Consider the following 16,626-nt stretch of genomic DNA (forward strand, 5'->3'; position numbering starts at 1 on the left):
ATAAGCGTTATATCTAGTGTGAAAACACTAAGCGGCGCACTTCGCTTTATCACATTCGTATCGATCACTCTCAATTCAAGATGACGAAGCGGTTGAGTGGTAGAGTACGTGACTCACAATCGGAAGGTTCTTGGATCGAATCTCAATACATGCTAGTCTTAACTTTTTTTTTTATTTTGTCGATCATAAACGGATGCATTTTTGGCATTTGAATCATGATTCCGAGCAATCAGCTACAAAAACCTAACGCGTGTGTTGCGTTACGGCAATCTGACTCATGATATCATGAGTCCAAATCATGGTGTATTTTCATAAGACGAAAACACGCTGGAATCATGGTGTACGTCATGGATATAATAAGAGTATAATACTCTATACAACAAATCAGGTTGATGATTTCAAAAATGTGAATGCGAAATGATAGATAGAAATGATGTGGCTGAATATTCTAACATCAAGGGTGCATTTTTTTTGCTAGGTGATTGGTTAGCGACAATACAAATACAAATTCGTTATGCAGTGTTAGCTCTATAAGTGTTCATATTCATGTTTGTAAATTACATATGGCTACAAAACATCGTTTTTGTTTAGTGAAGTAAACTTTTTTGTTTAGAACTTGAATATGTTTGATAAAATGGATGTTAAAAATTTTCTAGCTTTCATAATTTAATTGAAAATTTTCTAATAAAGACCAATTTATGCTCAATTGATTTTGTGTCATCATAACATCTTACCTCATAAAAGTTGTCAAATTATTCGAAACCTTTGATTTGTTTGTAGAATGCTAAGAATTGTTGATTGCCTAAATGCTCTATCAACCTTATAAGGCAAAACATCTCTAATTGGAACGACTTAACATTTTTTCAGCGCAGACAGCAAATGACATGATTCGCAGTGAAGTGTGTATCAAGGAGTGGTACAAACCTGTGTATTTTCTGTTGTAGTGGTAGTGGTGGTACCGATCAAATATTCTATTCTCGATTATGTTAGCTGTGGCCGTTTCGTTGCTAGTTTTACCATCCGGCAGCAGATGACTCTCTCCCTCACTTAGTTTGTTGCCATGTACACTAGTCTAGGTTAGCCGTTTGGTGCGTTAGTTGATAGGAAACTCCCTCATTGTTGAGAATCGAACCAAAGTCAATTTGATCTTAACTTTCCGGAGGGTGTGCCCTGAACCAAGCGATCTAATTTATAAACTCTTTTCTAGGTAATTAGCAAACAACAAAGGACAGCAACACACATTTTCAAAAGCAAACGCATAAAGAACCACTCTCCCTAGCAGAAAATCGAGCATTTATCCGCTTGTAATAGTTTTAATCCGATTTAGTGTGATTCTGATTTTTTGCTGCCTTCAGTTGCGAGTCCTATACCGCTAAGCTGCAGCATCAGTGCTCACTTAGAGGCAATTAGCTGGAACGGATTCATTGGTAGGAGATAGCAGCTCCTCCCTCTCATGGATTCTAAATGAAACTGCAAAAGATATTTTTGCTTCAAGCTTCGAGCACTTGAAACGTCTCGATACGGTTTTATTGAATACTCACAGGGACAAAGTCACTATCTCGCAATGATGACAATGAGCTGGTTTGGATTTAACTAAAACTTTTTCTACACCTTACACACTTATACGCTACTTGTACGATTCGATTCTTAAAACTGTATTCTCGGAGGGTAGAGATAATAGAGAGCAATTTATTTGAGAAAGCTTTTTAGGGTGAAGCGGGAAGAGAGATAGAGAGGAGATTAGCAACTTCACTGTTCACTAATTGCTATCAATAATTAACCACTCGCTCCTCTCTTTGTCAGTGCTTGGGGGCTTTGGAGAGATTAATTCTTTTGTAAAAAGCTAATCGAATCATTTTTCACTATCTGATTGGGGGTTGATGAAATCGAACGAAATTAGATAAAAGAAATGAGCTCAATTTACAAAAAGCGCAATAATGACGATGATTTACAATAGGCAATTTTAGCGAAATGGATAAATTAAAGCTTACTAACTAAGAACGTGGGACGAATCTCGTGTCATGGTTTAAATATCTCTATCCGCTTAACATCTACACGATGAAGAACATCGGAATCAACCGACCTAAACTTAAATATCAATCACAACATCAATTATAAGCGATCTGTATCTGCGTTTGAAATTTTCTTTTGAGCTTCTTGAGTAATCTACCGCGCTTCATTTATACACTGGACGGAATCGATTGCTTAAAAATGGGGGTTTGTTAGGTTACTTTTTTTTCACGCGCGCTCTCGCACTTGCTTCGAACACACAAACGGTTCAGTGTTATTGGCATGATTACGAATATAAGCTGACTGAAAAAGAGCAGAGCGGGAAAAAGAGAAAGAGAGAAGAAAAAACCGAAGGTCAGTTCTGGTTGAATTATCCTGATGCGGGGTGCGGAAAGCGTTAGGATACGAACGGAAAAAAAAACGTTAGCGAAGTTGGATTGTGAGCTCATCAATTACCGCGAAAAGAATTGTAGGGAAATGAAAGTGTTATTGTCAGAATGATAGCGGAACTATGAACAGCCGAAAACAATAAATTTAGTTTAGCCTGATGTTGATTTCTGATTGATTCAATCGGAAGTTTGCTTTTAGTATGGATGTGGTTAACCAATTAGAGAATTTCGCATGGAGACGCATGGTGTTTTACGAATTTATACCAAAGACAAGTAAAAGTATAATACAAGAAAGAAGAATAAGAAAAATTGCCATTGTCACTCACCTCGGAAACACCATCTGCCGGTGGCTCGGGCCATTATGATCAGTGCGATGGCAACCAGGACGATCAGTGCTGCCAGAACGATTCCGATGATTCCACCAACGCCGACACCGCCCGATTCGTCCACTTCGGCATCGAGTGAACTGAGCAGAATGGTGTAGTCCTGAACGCCAACCTGGTTTGACGCCTGCAGTTGGTATCTCTTGGAGAGATCTTCCAGAGTGAGACCAGCGATGGTGAGAGTGACATTGTACGCACCGTTATCCTGCAAGGAAGAGAAACGAGTGGAGGTTAGTTAATGGTAATAGAAGTGAAAATGTTTTGTTATCGTTTGATCATACGGCACTAAAACCATTGACTAAGTATCAGATACAATTTAGCAGTTTTGGCACATTCCTAGCATGATCAATTGATGATCTACCCAAGTAACCATAAGCACTAATAATAAGCCCTTAATCAGCATCATAGATGCGTACATGCATTATAATAGCACCACAAATGCTTACACACCTTATAACAGCACTTCCGCTGCATAGAAACCCTATTACAGCATCATTAATGCTTCTAAGCCTGATGCATACAGGCATTAAATAAGCACTATATTGGCTTTATATTCGAATACACGGCATGTTTAAATGCCATCCAGTGTTTTGACAGATATACCACGTGCTTTGTGTTTGCATATAGTGTTAAGAGGGAGTCAAACATAAATCTTCTCACTACTACAATTGCAGGTTTTATGACGGGGAAAAGTGATGGTTTAAAATGGTCACTTTTCTTTCCAATACTATTCATCTTATGTGGCCGTAGGAGCATAGGAGCAGGACAACAACTCAACAATACGGGTGTCGCAGGTTTGCAAAATGAGGAATTTCATCATCATAAAACGAGGATCAAAATGTGGCAATTGCAAGTCCTCAAAAGGATGAAAACTACCAAAACGAATATGTCTGATACGGAGAAGTACTATCTGTATCATTTTATTACATTTTTTGCATACTATTAGAGGTTTCCGTTTTCATTCATTCATTTATTTACCTCGTGTGCCAGTTTCTTGGCCACATACGCGAAAGCTCTCTGGCTGCGTACGCGAAAGCACAAAATATACGCCCTAAAACCTGGCGAAAACAACTGACGTTTCTCACGTGGTCTTATATCAGCATTAGTGGTGCAGAGAAGGACGGTTATATCTTGGCACTATAATGGCACGCTATTTCGCCTTTTCTGGTATTATAATAGCATTAAATGCGTATATAAAACTGACATGCATCAAATGATTACCCTATATGCGCATATAATGCTGTTACCGTGCCGCATTATCGTGCTTACTGGTTACTTGGGTATGGCTAGATCCGCACACAATTTCTTTTAGAACCCATCATTAGAAAACTTTTGATTAGCATTAGCATTAAGCAATCCGCACAATTTCGTAGGTGGTACAGTCCTAGACCGTTGTATGAGGGTTGCATCCTTCCCGTCCGTTACCAAAGTCAAAGATTTGGGACCAACCCTTGACTCTTAGACATGATTGACGCATCCTCCAACAGTCGAGAGCTGTCCTGGTCACGTCTTTGCAAATGCTGAGGAATGGAAAGGAATGATTAGTTGTACACCTACTTAAGAAAGGTGCAGAGAACTGTACGACCTTACATAGGTGCTACGGGATATTGTGGAACGTTAATGGGATGGGAAAAGCCATAGGAAACGTTTGTTAGACGTTCTGGCACATATAAATAATATCTGGGTATTCTTCACCGAATTCTGCATTTGAAACCTCTCTGCAATTCACCGTTCAATCGAACGTCCAAATAAGCATGTCTACACACGGGTTTGTGCAAACGATTCTGATGGCATGGATCGCATTCGCAAAACACTGCACGTATTTGCTACGAGAACCGAGATAAAAATAATCATTCCGGTGACGCACAAACCGAACTCCCTTGCTTGGGATTTTGGACGCACACTGCCATCATTAGAAAAGTAATGATGAGCCTATATTAAGTTCCTTGTAAAATATTTGGATTGAATTCCCAACAGGATGCTAAGCGTATTTCTACCGAAACTTTCATTGATCCCTCAAAGATTTATAGAAAAACTCGAAGTTGGTTTCTGCGATGAAACTAAACATATTAAAATTTTGAGTATACTCAAGTAAAGTAACTTATTTACAAATTCTTTAAATAATATCTGAAGAATGTTTATTGTAAAACTGTGAAACTTCTAGTCAGTATTTCAGTGTATCTTGGTTAAGATCCTTTGAAGATTTTGGGATAGGTTCTAAGCGTATCCGTCCAAAATCTTTAGGGCCATCCATAAAACACGTCGTTTGTTAGTGGAAAAACTATATAGATAAGAATAGACTGGTGTTTATGGAAGGGCTCGAGAACGAGGCAACCGATGGGACATCTCCAGAGACATCTTCAAAATTGCACAGTTGATCGTTAGTACATCTCTGTAAAAAATACATCATCCATGATCATTCTTAAAAAAAGTTAATTCCTGATAAGTTTCCAAAAATATTTTGTACAACATGTTTTGATAAATCTTTTCTAGGTTATGGAAGTTTTTCCGAGACCGGATTTTTGGCTATATATGTAGAAGGTGTAGATACCTTGTGAATTCGTGTTGTTGTTGAAAGTAGTTTGGTATCGAGATATTTTCTTTTTTTAATCTATGGAAGAGTATAAATTGACGCTTATATTGAGCTGTTCGGTAATCCAATCCTCATGGTTATTAAATTAATTAACTCATTACGCGTGGTAAACACTGAATAAAACGCACTCGCTCTTTCCGCGTGCGTAGGAAAATGAGATGGATGGATATGGGTTTTCAATGGGGTCCGCGTGGTCTGTAGGGATTTGAATTCTACACTTGTAACCAACTCAATTATTGGGTCACCAATTGGCTCGGTAGTTTAGTTGGTAAAGCGCTCATCTAGCATACAAGAGTCCTGGGTTGAAATCCCAGCCGAGCACATGGATTTTTTTCATAATTTCACCCAAAATTTGTCCATCTTTACCACGCGTAATGAGTTAATTAATTTAATCTATGGAAGAGTTTTTCCGCAAATCTCCGATGATATTAATATAAAAAGATTCTTGGGAGCTTCTCGAAAGCCTTACATGAAACAGAGGCGAGTTCCTAGACGAACACGTTCCGAGATTTTCAAAACACCCCTGACAAAATTCAGTGCCACGTTCTTGGAACACTTTCCCTGAGACAACGCACGAGAAACACTCGCTATATTATTCCATCTCTCTCAATCACTTCACCATACAGTCAGGATCACGGTTGGCACATCTACAAAGCACAGATCTTTTCAATTTCCGATGCGTACTCTGCTTCTACGTCGAGCATCACGCCGCAAGGCATAGCAACGACATCAGGATGAGTGACTAACGATTCTGAGTGCCGAAGATAACCGATCGCAATACCGAATGATTGTTTACATTCTTACTGCCGAATGATATTCGGTTTTGACTGTTGATGAGCATTCACTGATTGACAATACACATACTGTGACGATTCAGTGAGTGGGCATCCGCTCATTTGGCTGAACGCGTTTGTTCGTGTCTTGCAGATACAAGAAGATTGGTTATAACTTCTATTCGGGTTTGTCGCTTTGTCGCATTCGGTTAGCGCTCATCCCAGTACGGTTCGGCTGTCGGAATCGGAGGCTATTTTTTATCGACAGCGTTTGGGTGAGTGAATAAATTTTCCCATGCTTTCTCTAGACTATTGAATGCTTCCTTTTTCTTCTATCTGATTCCTTTAAAAATCTGTACAATATGTTTCATGAAAACTCTTGGCGACATTATGTGATTAATTTTGAACAAGATCATTGGTGAATTTGCCATGGTTCAGGAGAAAAATTTGTAATATTCATTAGATTTTTGATTAGGGACGATTAACATAATGTTCATTTAAAGTTTGAGATAGGCAGAGCACCGTTATCGCCTGAAGAGCATCCTCTTGACCCAAGGTCAAACCGATTACTGAATTCTTGGATAGATCTTTAAGATATTTTAGCTGTTTTTTCATAAATGCTCACATCTGTTTTAGTCGTCATCTAAGAGACATTTTCGCATGACGACTATCTCTTTTTCTTCTACTTCTAATTGACATTGCGTCCCCACTGGAATAAAGCCTGTTCCTCAGCTTTTAAAAGGGGACTGGCCTGATGTAACCTCTCACGCCGAATCCCATTCAAGAAACAGTCACTGATGATGTCAAAATTATAATGACGACTTCCTCTAGAAAGGAAGTGAAACCGTTGATCCCGAGATGAACAAGCCTAGGGTTTGAATATTATCGTTAATAATGACAAAAAAAGTATTTTCAGAGCACTTCCTCAGTTAACAATTGAGAGCTTTCTTTGACAATGTTCCCATTTTGAAAATTATGAGTGTTAGAAATGAAGCATTTTTTTCGAATATTTTCACGTGAAAACAGTCAAAAACATTTTCCATTTTTAAAGTTTTTTCTTTTAAGGTCAACTTGCAAAGGTTTAAGTAGTGTTTGAAATCGTGAAAGTGAGTGCTTTCAGTCAACTCTTCTCATACTATTATCACTTAAATGGTATAATAAAGCTTCAGTATATATTTGGCTATTACATAGAAAAGGCATGTTTTCTCTTAGCTTAATCCAAAAGGTTCATAACTTATCAATTAATTTCTAGAACAGAAACATATGGTCAATATTCAGACATACCGCACAAGATGATATTTTTACGTTCCAAGGATACACGTTTGAACGAAATTGAAAACAATAGCATGCATTTGTAATGAATTTCAAAGAATTTATTCTGCTTATTCATAAAGAAGGATAAATTACCAATGCTTTACAAATAATTAGCTCTTTAGTGTTAGCAAATTGCAACTTCTCTGCTAGCGGAAATAGCTGCCAGCATTGCGTTTGTAGTCAGCTTTTGACAGTAACTAAAATGATTCACGTCTTATTTGTCCTTCAGCAGGATTGAAACGTACTAAGTACACACTTAGATTTTTTTCACGAGCTCGGCTGTGCGGATCTCGGTTTCCCGAATTTAACCGAGACTCAGCTAACAAATTGTCCGGTTGCTTAGCAACGAAGCACGATTTACTGATACTCGGCTTTTGTTTGCTGAGATCCCAGTAAATTTGTATGCCAACTACTCGGCTGTGCGGATCTCGGTTAGAATTATCCGAGATTCGGCATTCTAAATTAAGTGTGTAGATTATTTCATAGTTCTAGCAACTACAAGTTTCAGCTTCTTCTTTTCAAAACGGAGCAACAGTGAGCTTCTGTGATGTAAGTGTTCACCGAGTCGTTTGGTTCACTACTATACGCAAGCAATGGTGTAGAGTTTAGTTAACACGTTGCAATCTTTATCTTGGAGGAGAATGACATCATGTCTAAGTTAATCCTTGAGCTAAAAAAAAAAATCGGGTCAGACTCCCCCTATAAAGTTTTATTCTAACAACTTTCAAAAATACTTCTCTCTTGAAACAACAGCCTATCATCAAAAAAAAAATCTCTTATACAAATTTGAGCAAGTGTAATGCAAATAATTGTTATATCAGTGTAACCATGAAGAACTGCGATGATTTAATGGAGAAAAAAATCACAATCAAGATATAAGCTGATTATTGCCAATTGTAATGAAACCAGTATTGCTCAGAAGAATAGCCTATTTTTAAAAGAAGGAAAAATTTCTGATGAAATCATAAAACATTACTTAAAACCCTAGCACACCGTTGGTAATCCAGAGACAAACCAACCATCAGCTCAGAGTTTTGGTGCGATATGGGAACTTCACAACTTCGTCCTGAATTTACGGGTCGATTTTATCATTTCCTTATAGACAAGCATGACGTCTCGTCTCATAAAAAAATCACCAAATTAAATAGCTGACCAGATTATTTTTTAATCGTAATTCGGCCAAACGACCCGTTCGGCAAAATGGAGTTCGGATAAACTGCATTCGGCTAAATGGCCGGCACCGGTTGCACTGTAAGCATAAAATATTTTAATTTTTTAGTTGTTTAGTCAGCCCTGTCGTCCTGCTTAGTCGCGCTTAGTCGACGACTAAGAAGCTTTTCTCAGATTTTTTTTTAATTTTTCACCCGAAGTCATAGAAAAAATGTGCCAAATCAACAACAATCTAACGCCCCATAAGATATCAATCGAAATTCCCAACCTGTACCTACCACCCTATTTCTTTCAGAACTTCATATAGAACATATTACCGCCCTGTAAAAATTCCATCGAAATTTTTGAGCTGTATCAACGCCCTAGAGTAATTTCACATTATTCTGTATCAACGCCCTGGAGTAATTTTACTTTGTCCCATATAGATCCGTAACATCCTAACGCCCTGTATGACATCAATTAAAAATTCAAGCCTTATCAACGCCAAAGAGTAACTTGACCTCTCTTATGTAGACCAAGTGCATCCTTACGTCCATCTTTACGCCCCACATCACTTTAATATTTTAGGCATTATCAACGCCCTAGAGTAACTTGGACTCGCGCCATGTAAATCAGCTGCATCTTAACGCCCTGTGGGACAAATGTCAAGATGTACAAACGCCCTTGACTGATTTGACCTTGTGTCACGTAGATCAGGTGTACCTCAATGGCCTGCATCGATTGAAAGCTACAATCTATTGGCGCCCTAGAGTGATTTGACCTTGTTACATGTAAATAAGCTGCATTTTAACGCCCTGTGGGACAAATGTTAAGATGTATGAACGCCCTTCACTTATTTGACCTTGTCTTACGAAGATCAGGTGCACCTCAATGCCCTGTATCGATTGAAAATTCCAATCTATATTGACGCCCTGGAGTAATTCGACCTTGTCTCACGTAGAACTTAGATAAGGTGCACATTAACGCCCTGTAGGACATCAATTGAAAACTCCATGCAGTATCAACGTCCTGGAGTAATTTTGACTCGTGTCACGTAATCAATTCATATAAACGCCCTGTTCGATATCTATTTTCCTTGTCTTATGACCTTGTCCAATGACCTTGTCTTACGTAAATCAGGTGCAACCTAATGCCCTGTATCCATTGAAAATTCCAAGCTGTATCAATGCCCTGGAGTAATTTGAGCTTATTTCATGTAGATCAGGTACATCGCAACGCCCTGTAGGACATCAATTAAAAATTCCAAGCTTTTGCAACGCCCTGGAGTAATTTGGCCTTATTTCACATAGTTCAGAAACATCTTAATACTTTGTATAACATCAATCGACTAAGCTATATCAATGGTCTGAAGTAATTTTGTTTTATTCCAAATAAATCTTTGCAAGATCTGGAGGATATTTACGCCCTGTTAGAAATTTCTTAGTAGTATCAACGCCCTGGAGTAATTTGACTTTATCCTTTGAAGATCAGGTGCATTTCAACGCTCTGATTGATGTCATCTAAATTGTCAAAATATATCAACGCCCTGGATTAATTTGTTCCTTTCTCACGTATATCTTAACGTTCTATATGCCATCAATTGGAAATTCTAGCCTGTTCAACGTCCTGGAATATTTCAAGCTTATCTTATGTAGTTCAGGTACATCTTAACATCAATTGAATATTCCAAACTGTATTACCGCCCTGGAGTAATTTGACCTTATTCTATGTAGATCAGGTAGATCTCAATGCTCTGTAGATCATTACTTAAAAATTCCAAGCTCTATCAACATCCTGCAGTAATTTTACTTATGTCCACATTAATGAATTGAATCGTAACGCCATGTAAAAATCAATCTAATTTTTCATTCTGTATCAACGCCCCGAAGTAAAAATACTTTGTTTCACGCATATCAGCTGCATCTTAGCGCCCTGTAATAAAAACAATTAAATTTTGTTTGCTCTATGACCTTCTTCTTCTTTTTGGCGTTACGTCCCAACTGGGACAAAACCTGCTTCTCAGTTTAGTGTTCTTATGAGCACTTCCACAGTTATTAACTGAGAGCTTTCTATGCCAGCTTGGCTTGCTGAATAGCTTCGCGTTTACCGCTACGGTTATCTGGACCCCTAAATAAATCAAATATCAAGTGGAGAGTAGTATTTAGTACTTTGATTGCGTCGTCTGCTCTTGCAAGAACGAGCGAAAATTGACCATTTTGGACACCCACCCATCCTTTTGTAACGCTTTTTGTATGAACATTATTCAATTTTTGTATGGGCCGTAACATCCTTAGGACAACCACCCACCCCCTCAAGCGTTATGATATTTGTGAATGGGCCCATACGTTGTTTATAATATCTATATTTTGTCTCATATTATATTTCCATACTATTTGTCAAACGATTTTGCTACTTTTTCTCGAATATTGCTTCGGCAAATGACAGTTCCCCGAATAATCCTTTTCCTCGAATCCTATTTTTCCGAATGACCTGTCACTTCGAGAAGTGATGCAGTTCATGAAGGTGCAAGAATAGTTCTCAGTGACATAGTGCTACCAGATGACTGGTCCGTTCATTACTCTGAAATGTAAGAAGTCGTGAAACGGGATATTCGGAGAACAGACATTCAAGGGACTGACGTTCGAGGAAACGACATTTGGGGAATCAATATGTAGAGCAAAGTAGCACAATCCCTTAATTAAATGGGCTGTATGCGCTTTATCTCAAATATTCTGTATTATTTAAGAAATTGTTGGTTAAATTATCTTGAGAGATCCTTAGATAACAGCCCGTGATTACTAAGAGGCCCAAGACCACTCCCGAAGTTTGATGAAATATGTTGATGTTTAAAGCTGAAAAAATTTTCAACTTATATGTTCTTAAGACAGTCAGTTCATACCCTTGTTTATTTTGGACCAATAATTTTCAAGTGAACTTTCATAATCAAGTATGCAAAAAGAGCAGCATTTTCGTGTTATTAAATTTGATAAAATTCTGTAATTGATACTTGACAATTCCAAGATTCACAAATATATCCAACGTAAAACAACAAAAGATAAAACCATAGCGAAATATATTGAAATCCAGAGCAATTGTTGACTTTTTTTTTCATTTTGATATCACTTCAAGAGCGATATTTTATTTTAATTTAAGCCAGCCGTAGCGGTAAAAGCGCAGATATTCAGCAAGACCAAGCTGAGGATCGTGGGTTCGAATACCACCGGTCAAGGATCTTTTCGGGTTGGAAATTTTCTCGATTGTCCAGGGCATAGAATATTTTCGTACCTGCCACACAATATACGTATGCAAAAAATGGTCATTGACACAGTAAGCTCTCAGTAAATTACTGTGGAAGTGCTCATAAGAACACTAAGCTGAGAAGCAGGTTTTTCCCATTGGGATGTAATGCCAGAAAGAAGATTTGGCTGAAAAATGAACACCTCTTCTTAAAGTTCCTGCTGTCCAAGGAGTAAATAATTTATATTTGTAATTTTTATATATTAAATGTTGCTAAGGGTTTTGGATTTCCGTTTATGATCTGTACAGACTAAAAGTCGAAAACCCATAGCAAATATAACCTCCGTCATAGTTGATCCCTATATACTAAAATATGTGTGATATTTCTTATGAGAAAACATCATAATGCCTGGAAACAGCGCCCTCTGGGCTATAGTAACGCCCCCCTCAAAAAGGGACGACTAAGAAGCTCAAATTTAACGACGACAGGGCTGTGTTTAGTCAACAGTTTTTGTTGGGATCACTACGCTAGTCTTATGTTACAAGAAGCGTGGTTTCCAGATCCTGGGATTCCAGAGTGGATGCTGATATTTCAATGCGAATCGTGTGATACCAGTGCAGATTCTGAGATTCCATATTCCAGTGTGGACCCTAGAATTCCGGTATGGATTCTGCTATTTCAGTGTATGTTCTAAAATATCAAAATGGATCCTGATATTCCAATGTAGATCCTGGGATTCGTCTGCAGATCCTGGGATTGCTGGTATTTTAGTGTGAATCTTTTTGTTATAGAGTGGATCCGGGTATTTCAATATGAATCCTTTGATTACAGTGTCGATCTTGGGATTGTAGTGTCGATTACAGTTTCAGTGTGGATCTTGGAACACCAATATGGATCCAAGAACTTCAGTGTAAACTCTGGTATTTTTATATGGGTCCCTTTATTTGTGCATTGTGAATCCTGGAATTATTGAATAGATCTTTTAGGATTTCAGAGTGGTTCATGGAACTGATAGGGATCGTAGAAAGACAGTATGAATCTTGGTATTCTAGTACGGATCCCAGCATTCCAGTGCTGGTATTGGGATTCCAGTGTGGATCATGGTCTTGCAGTGTGAGTACTGGGATCCCCGTGTAGATCATGATATTCTAGTTTTGATTTTAGGATTACAGTGTGGATCCTGAGATTTCAGCCTAGATTCTGGCATTTCTGTCCGGATCCTTCGATGACAGTGTAAATCTTGGGATTCCAATATGGATCTTGGGATTTCAGTGCTTATCCTGTAGGATGTTCTGATATAGAACTTCGATGTGGATCCTGAGATCTTGGCAATGTTAATCACAGGATTTTAGTGGATTTGGCCAGTAATCTGAGGTTTCCAGTGTAGATCCTTAAATTCCCGTATGGATCGTGATATTCCAGTTCTTGGATTCCACTGCGAATTCTCGTGTTCCAGTTTAAAACCTATTATTCTAGTGTTGTTCTTGGATTTCAATTCGGACCCTGGGATTCATGTGTGAATGCTGAGATTTCAGTTTATATCTTTAGATTTCTGTGTGGATGCCGATAAAAATTCTGGGGATCCGTTGTGGATCGTGGTGTTACAGTATGAATCCTAGTATTCCAATATGGATCCTAAGATTGTAGTGTTTATCGTGGTATTCCAGAGTGGATCCTCGGATTTCAACCTGGGATTCCAGTGTGGATCTTCGTGTTCTAGTGTAAATCCTGGTATTCTAGTAAGGATCTTTTGATTTAGGGATTACAGTGTGGATGTTATGATTCCAGTAAAAATCTGGTATTTAGGTATAATATTTGGATTCCAAGGTGGATCCTAGAATTTCAATATTGGAAGTTAACGTGGATTCTGGGATTCCAGTGTATATTCTGGATTCCCAGTTCCAGTTCCTTGCGTTACGGTTGAAATTTTGGTATTCCAGTTGGGTTTAGATCATACCCGAGCAGAAGAAAATAACTACTGAATACCAAATTGAGGTATTCCATACCAGATAATTTTCAATACTTACAACCTGAATGAGGTATGAATGAGCCCTGCATAAGAGGTAAAATACCTCAAATAATACCTCAAGCATATTCTACGAACACCAAACCGATACCTAGATCAGGTATTGTAATACCTCAATAATACTTGATGGATTTTCATATAAAAATGAAATTTTTCAATTGTAGTTCAATACCTCCAGCAGACCTCAATAGCTGTTTAATACCTCAATGAAGTATTTTTAATTGTTTTAAAGATTTTTGTCAATACCATTATAGTAGCAAATTGAGGTATTGACAACTGAACAATACCTAATTTTGGTATGATACCAAAAAATGGTATGCATAAGTTATTGGGGAGTTATTTGTTCCTCCTCGGGTAGGATTGATACTGGTCCAGTGTGGATCCTAGAAAACTATTGCGGAACCTGGGACTCCAGTGTGTATCCTGAGACTCCACTGTGGGTTCTGTGTCTCCAGTGTTGATCCTTAGACTCCAGTGTGGGTTCTGGAATTCCAATATGAATGCTAGAATTTCAGTGAGGATTATGAGATTTCAGTGTGGATATTGGGATTACAGTGTTATTACTGGGATACCACATTGGACCTTGGATTTCCAGTGTGAATTCTGGTATTTCAGTGCGGATACTGTGATACCAGCGTGGATTCTGAGATTGTAATGCGTAATCCTGGTTTTTCTCTCTAGATCAGTGTGCATCATGAGATTGTAGTCTAGATTGTGTTACTGCATTGTTGATCTTAGGCTTCTAAAATTCTGGGATTCCAGTAATGGATGTTTATTTTAATGTGGATCCTGTGACTGTTATTTGGATCGTAGTTGGTTAAAAATGGGAACCCATAACTAGTCGCTCACTATTTTATAAATTATGTGATAATTTCCCATATACCAAGATATCCGAAATACAAAAACAGTCTGCATTCATGTAAAAACAAAAAACAACTCACCAATCGCTCCGGAACTCGGGCCGCATACCGATCGTGTTCCTGTCCCTGCTCGATGCTCATTCCGTCGACAACCCACAGAACATGCGGTGCTGGGTTGGCCTGGATAGCCACTGTCACATCGACGGTGCGTCCCAACGTCAACCCGTGGACGGTCGTTTCTGGCAGTGCTTGGGGAGCATCTAAAAGAAACCATTCGACAGTTAGTTTTAGACATTGAAGGGATTGAAGGCAATTCACTCACAGTTGACAACAATCTGCAGACTGGTTTCGGACATTTCATCCGGGTAGGCAACGTGCTTGGCTCGGCAGATCAATCGCTTGCCGCTGTCGCTGGCTAGAATGTGTCGTCGCAGGGTTACGTAGACCGAGTAGCCTTGGTTGTTCTCCTCGTGGTATTCCGGCTGGGAGACTCCCTCGTAGATGGGTTCATCGTCTGTAGATTAAGAAAAAGTTTAGTATACTTAAAAATCTTTGGTGAATTCTTGAAACTTACCTAAGAACCAATACATACTGGCAGCTGGGTTTCCATACCGAGAGATACAGTGAACCACCATCTCGGAGTTGACCTCGAAAGCCGAAGCGGAAGTAGGCTTCTCTAGTTGAATCTGGGGCTGCTCAGGGGCCACTGAAACAAAACAATAAATTTAAAAACGATTCTTCTCTTTCTCTTCCAGGTAATCTCTCTTTCCGTACCTGCCACCACAACGTTGATGAATCCCTCATTGCTCCGGTCGCTATCGAACAGCGAACACTTGTGCTGCCCATTGTGGGCCGTCGTTATTCGATCGATTGTGACTCCGCAGGCCCCTGCCTGGAAACCGGCCCCGAAATAACTCATCCCATCCTTTCCGGGTTGGGTGGGATTTAACACCACCTGTTGACTGCTTTCTGGTAAGGTGAATCTGTAATAGGGAAAAGGGGATGGTGAAGTGTCGAGTGTCCCAATTGTCGTAATGGGGGAACTTACGTGCAGAACTGAATCGGTCGTCCAACGCGACACAGCAAACTGACATTCCGCTGGTTTTCGGTGACAACTATTTCCTTGGGATCGGTGTCAACCTGCATTTGTGCTGTGATAACGGCTGCAAATAGAAAGAAGAAGCGATATGGTTGCTGTTAATAACGGATGACTTCAGAGAGCACATTAACATCAATGAACAGGAATACCATCATTTAGTCTTATCAAAGTTCCACCGCCACCAAATTTCCTGCGAATTCCTATAATTTCCTCAACTCATTGATCCTCCAGCTAATCTTGCTTCCAAAATCTTACATTTAATCCAGTCGAGAAAGTAACTGAGCGGAACTTGGGCAGGAGCTTTTTCATCTCCTAAAGAAAAGTTCAAGCTCATGCCTCGCGCCTTCGTCAGCGAATTTTTCGAGAGGAAGTTTTAAAATTATTCCACTCGATGGGCTTTGGTCGCATCAATGGTTCAGACGAACTGGCTGCTGCCTTCTTTAATGAGTGAAGAATGCCAAGCAAAAACACCCACGCTTTTTGGTTGACAAAAGCAAACGAGCAGAATATTTCCATTATCGTTGATTGATTGACCAATTAGTCCTTGGAATAGTTATACTGTTGGGAAGGGACAATTATAAGGAACTTAACAACTAACATTTGATAAGCTTAAGATTCAAGAGAGATTTCGATGGATGGCTTTTTGAATCAGAACCTCAGAAAGTTCTCCAAATCCTAGTCACATGTTTTCTTCTTTCTGGCGTAACATAACAAATGGAAGCAATCCTGCTTCTCAGCTTAGCGTTATAAGAGCGCTTCCATGGTTAATAATCTTTCTTGTACATTGGGGTC

At 38.9% G+C, this 16,626-nt stretch overlaps 1 protein-coding gene across 3 annotated transcripts in view; it reads right to left on the bottom strand.

Moving 5' to 3' along the window:
• LOC5563701 (fasciclin-3) overlaps positions 1–16,626 on the bottom strand; it is a 350,061-nt gene that overhangs the window by 60,173 nt on the left and 273,262 nt on the right. For all 3 annotated transcript variants that reach the window (XM_021853590.1, XM_021853591.1, XM_021853592.1), the window contains exons 3-8: positions 15,784–15,898; positions 15,510–15,718; positions 15,310–15,441; positions 15,058–15,249; positions 14,817–14,995; positions 2,726–2,987 (exon numbers count right to left, since the gene is read on the bottom strand). In XM_021853590.1, coding sequence (XP_021709282.1) covers positions 2,726–2,987; positions 14,817–14,995; positions 15,058–15,249; positions 15,310–15,441; positions 15,510–15,718; positions 15,784–15,898 — 1,089 coding nt within the window. The remainder of the gene's footprint in view (positions 1–2,725; positions 2,988–14,816; positions 14,996–15,057; positions 15,250–15,309; positions 15,442–15,509; positions 15,719–15,783; positions 15,899–16,626) is intronic.

This window comes from Aedes aegypti, chromosome 3, assembly GCF_002204515.2.
Source record: "Aedes aegypti strain LVP_AGWG chromosome 3, AaegL5.0 Primary Assembly, whole genome shotgun sequence".
Taxonomy (NCBI): domain Eukaryota; kingdom Metazoa; phylum Arthropoda; class Insecta; order Diptera; family Culicidae; genus Aedes; species Aedes aegypti.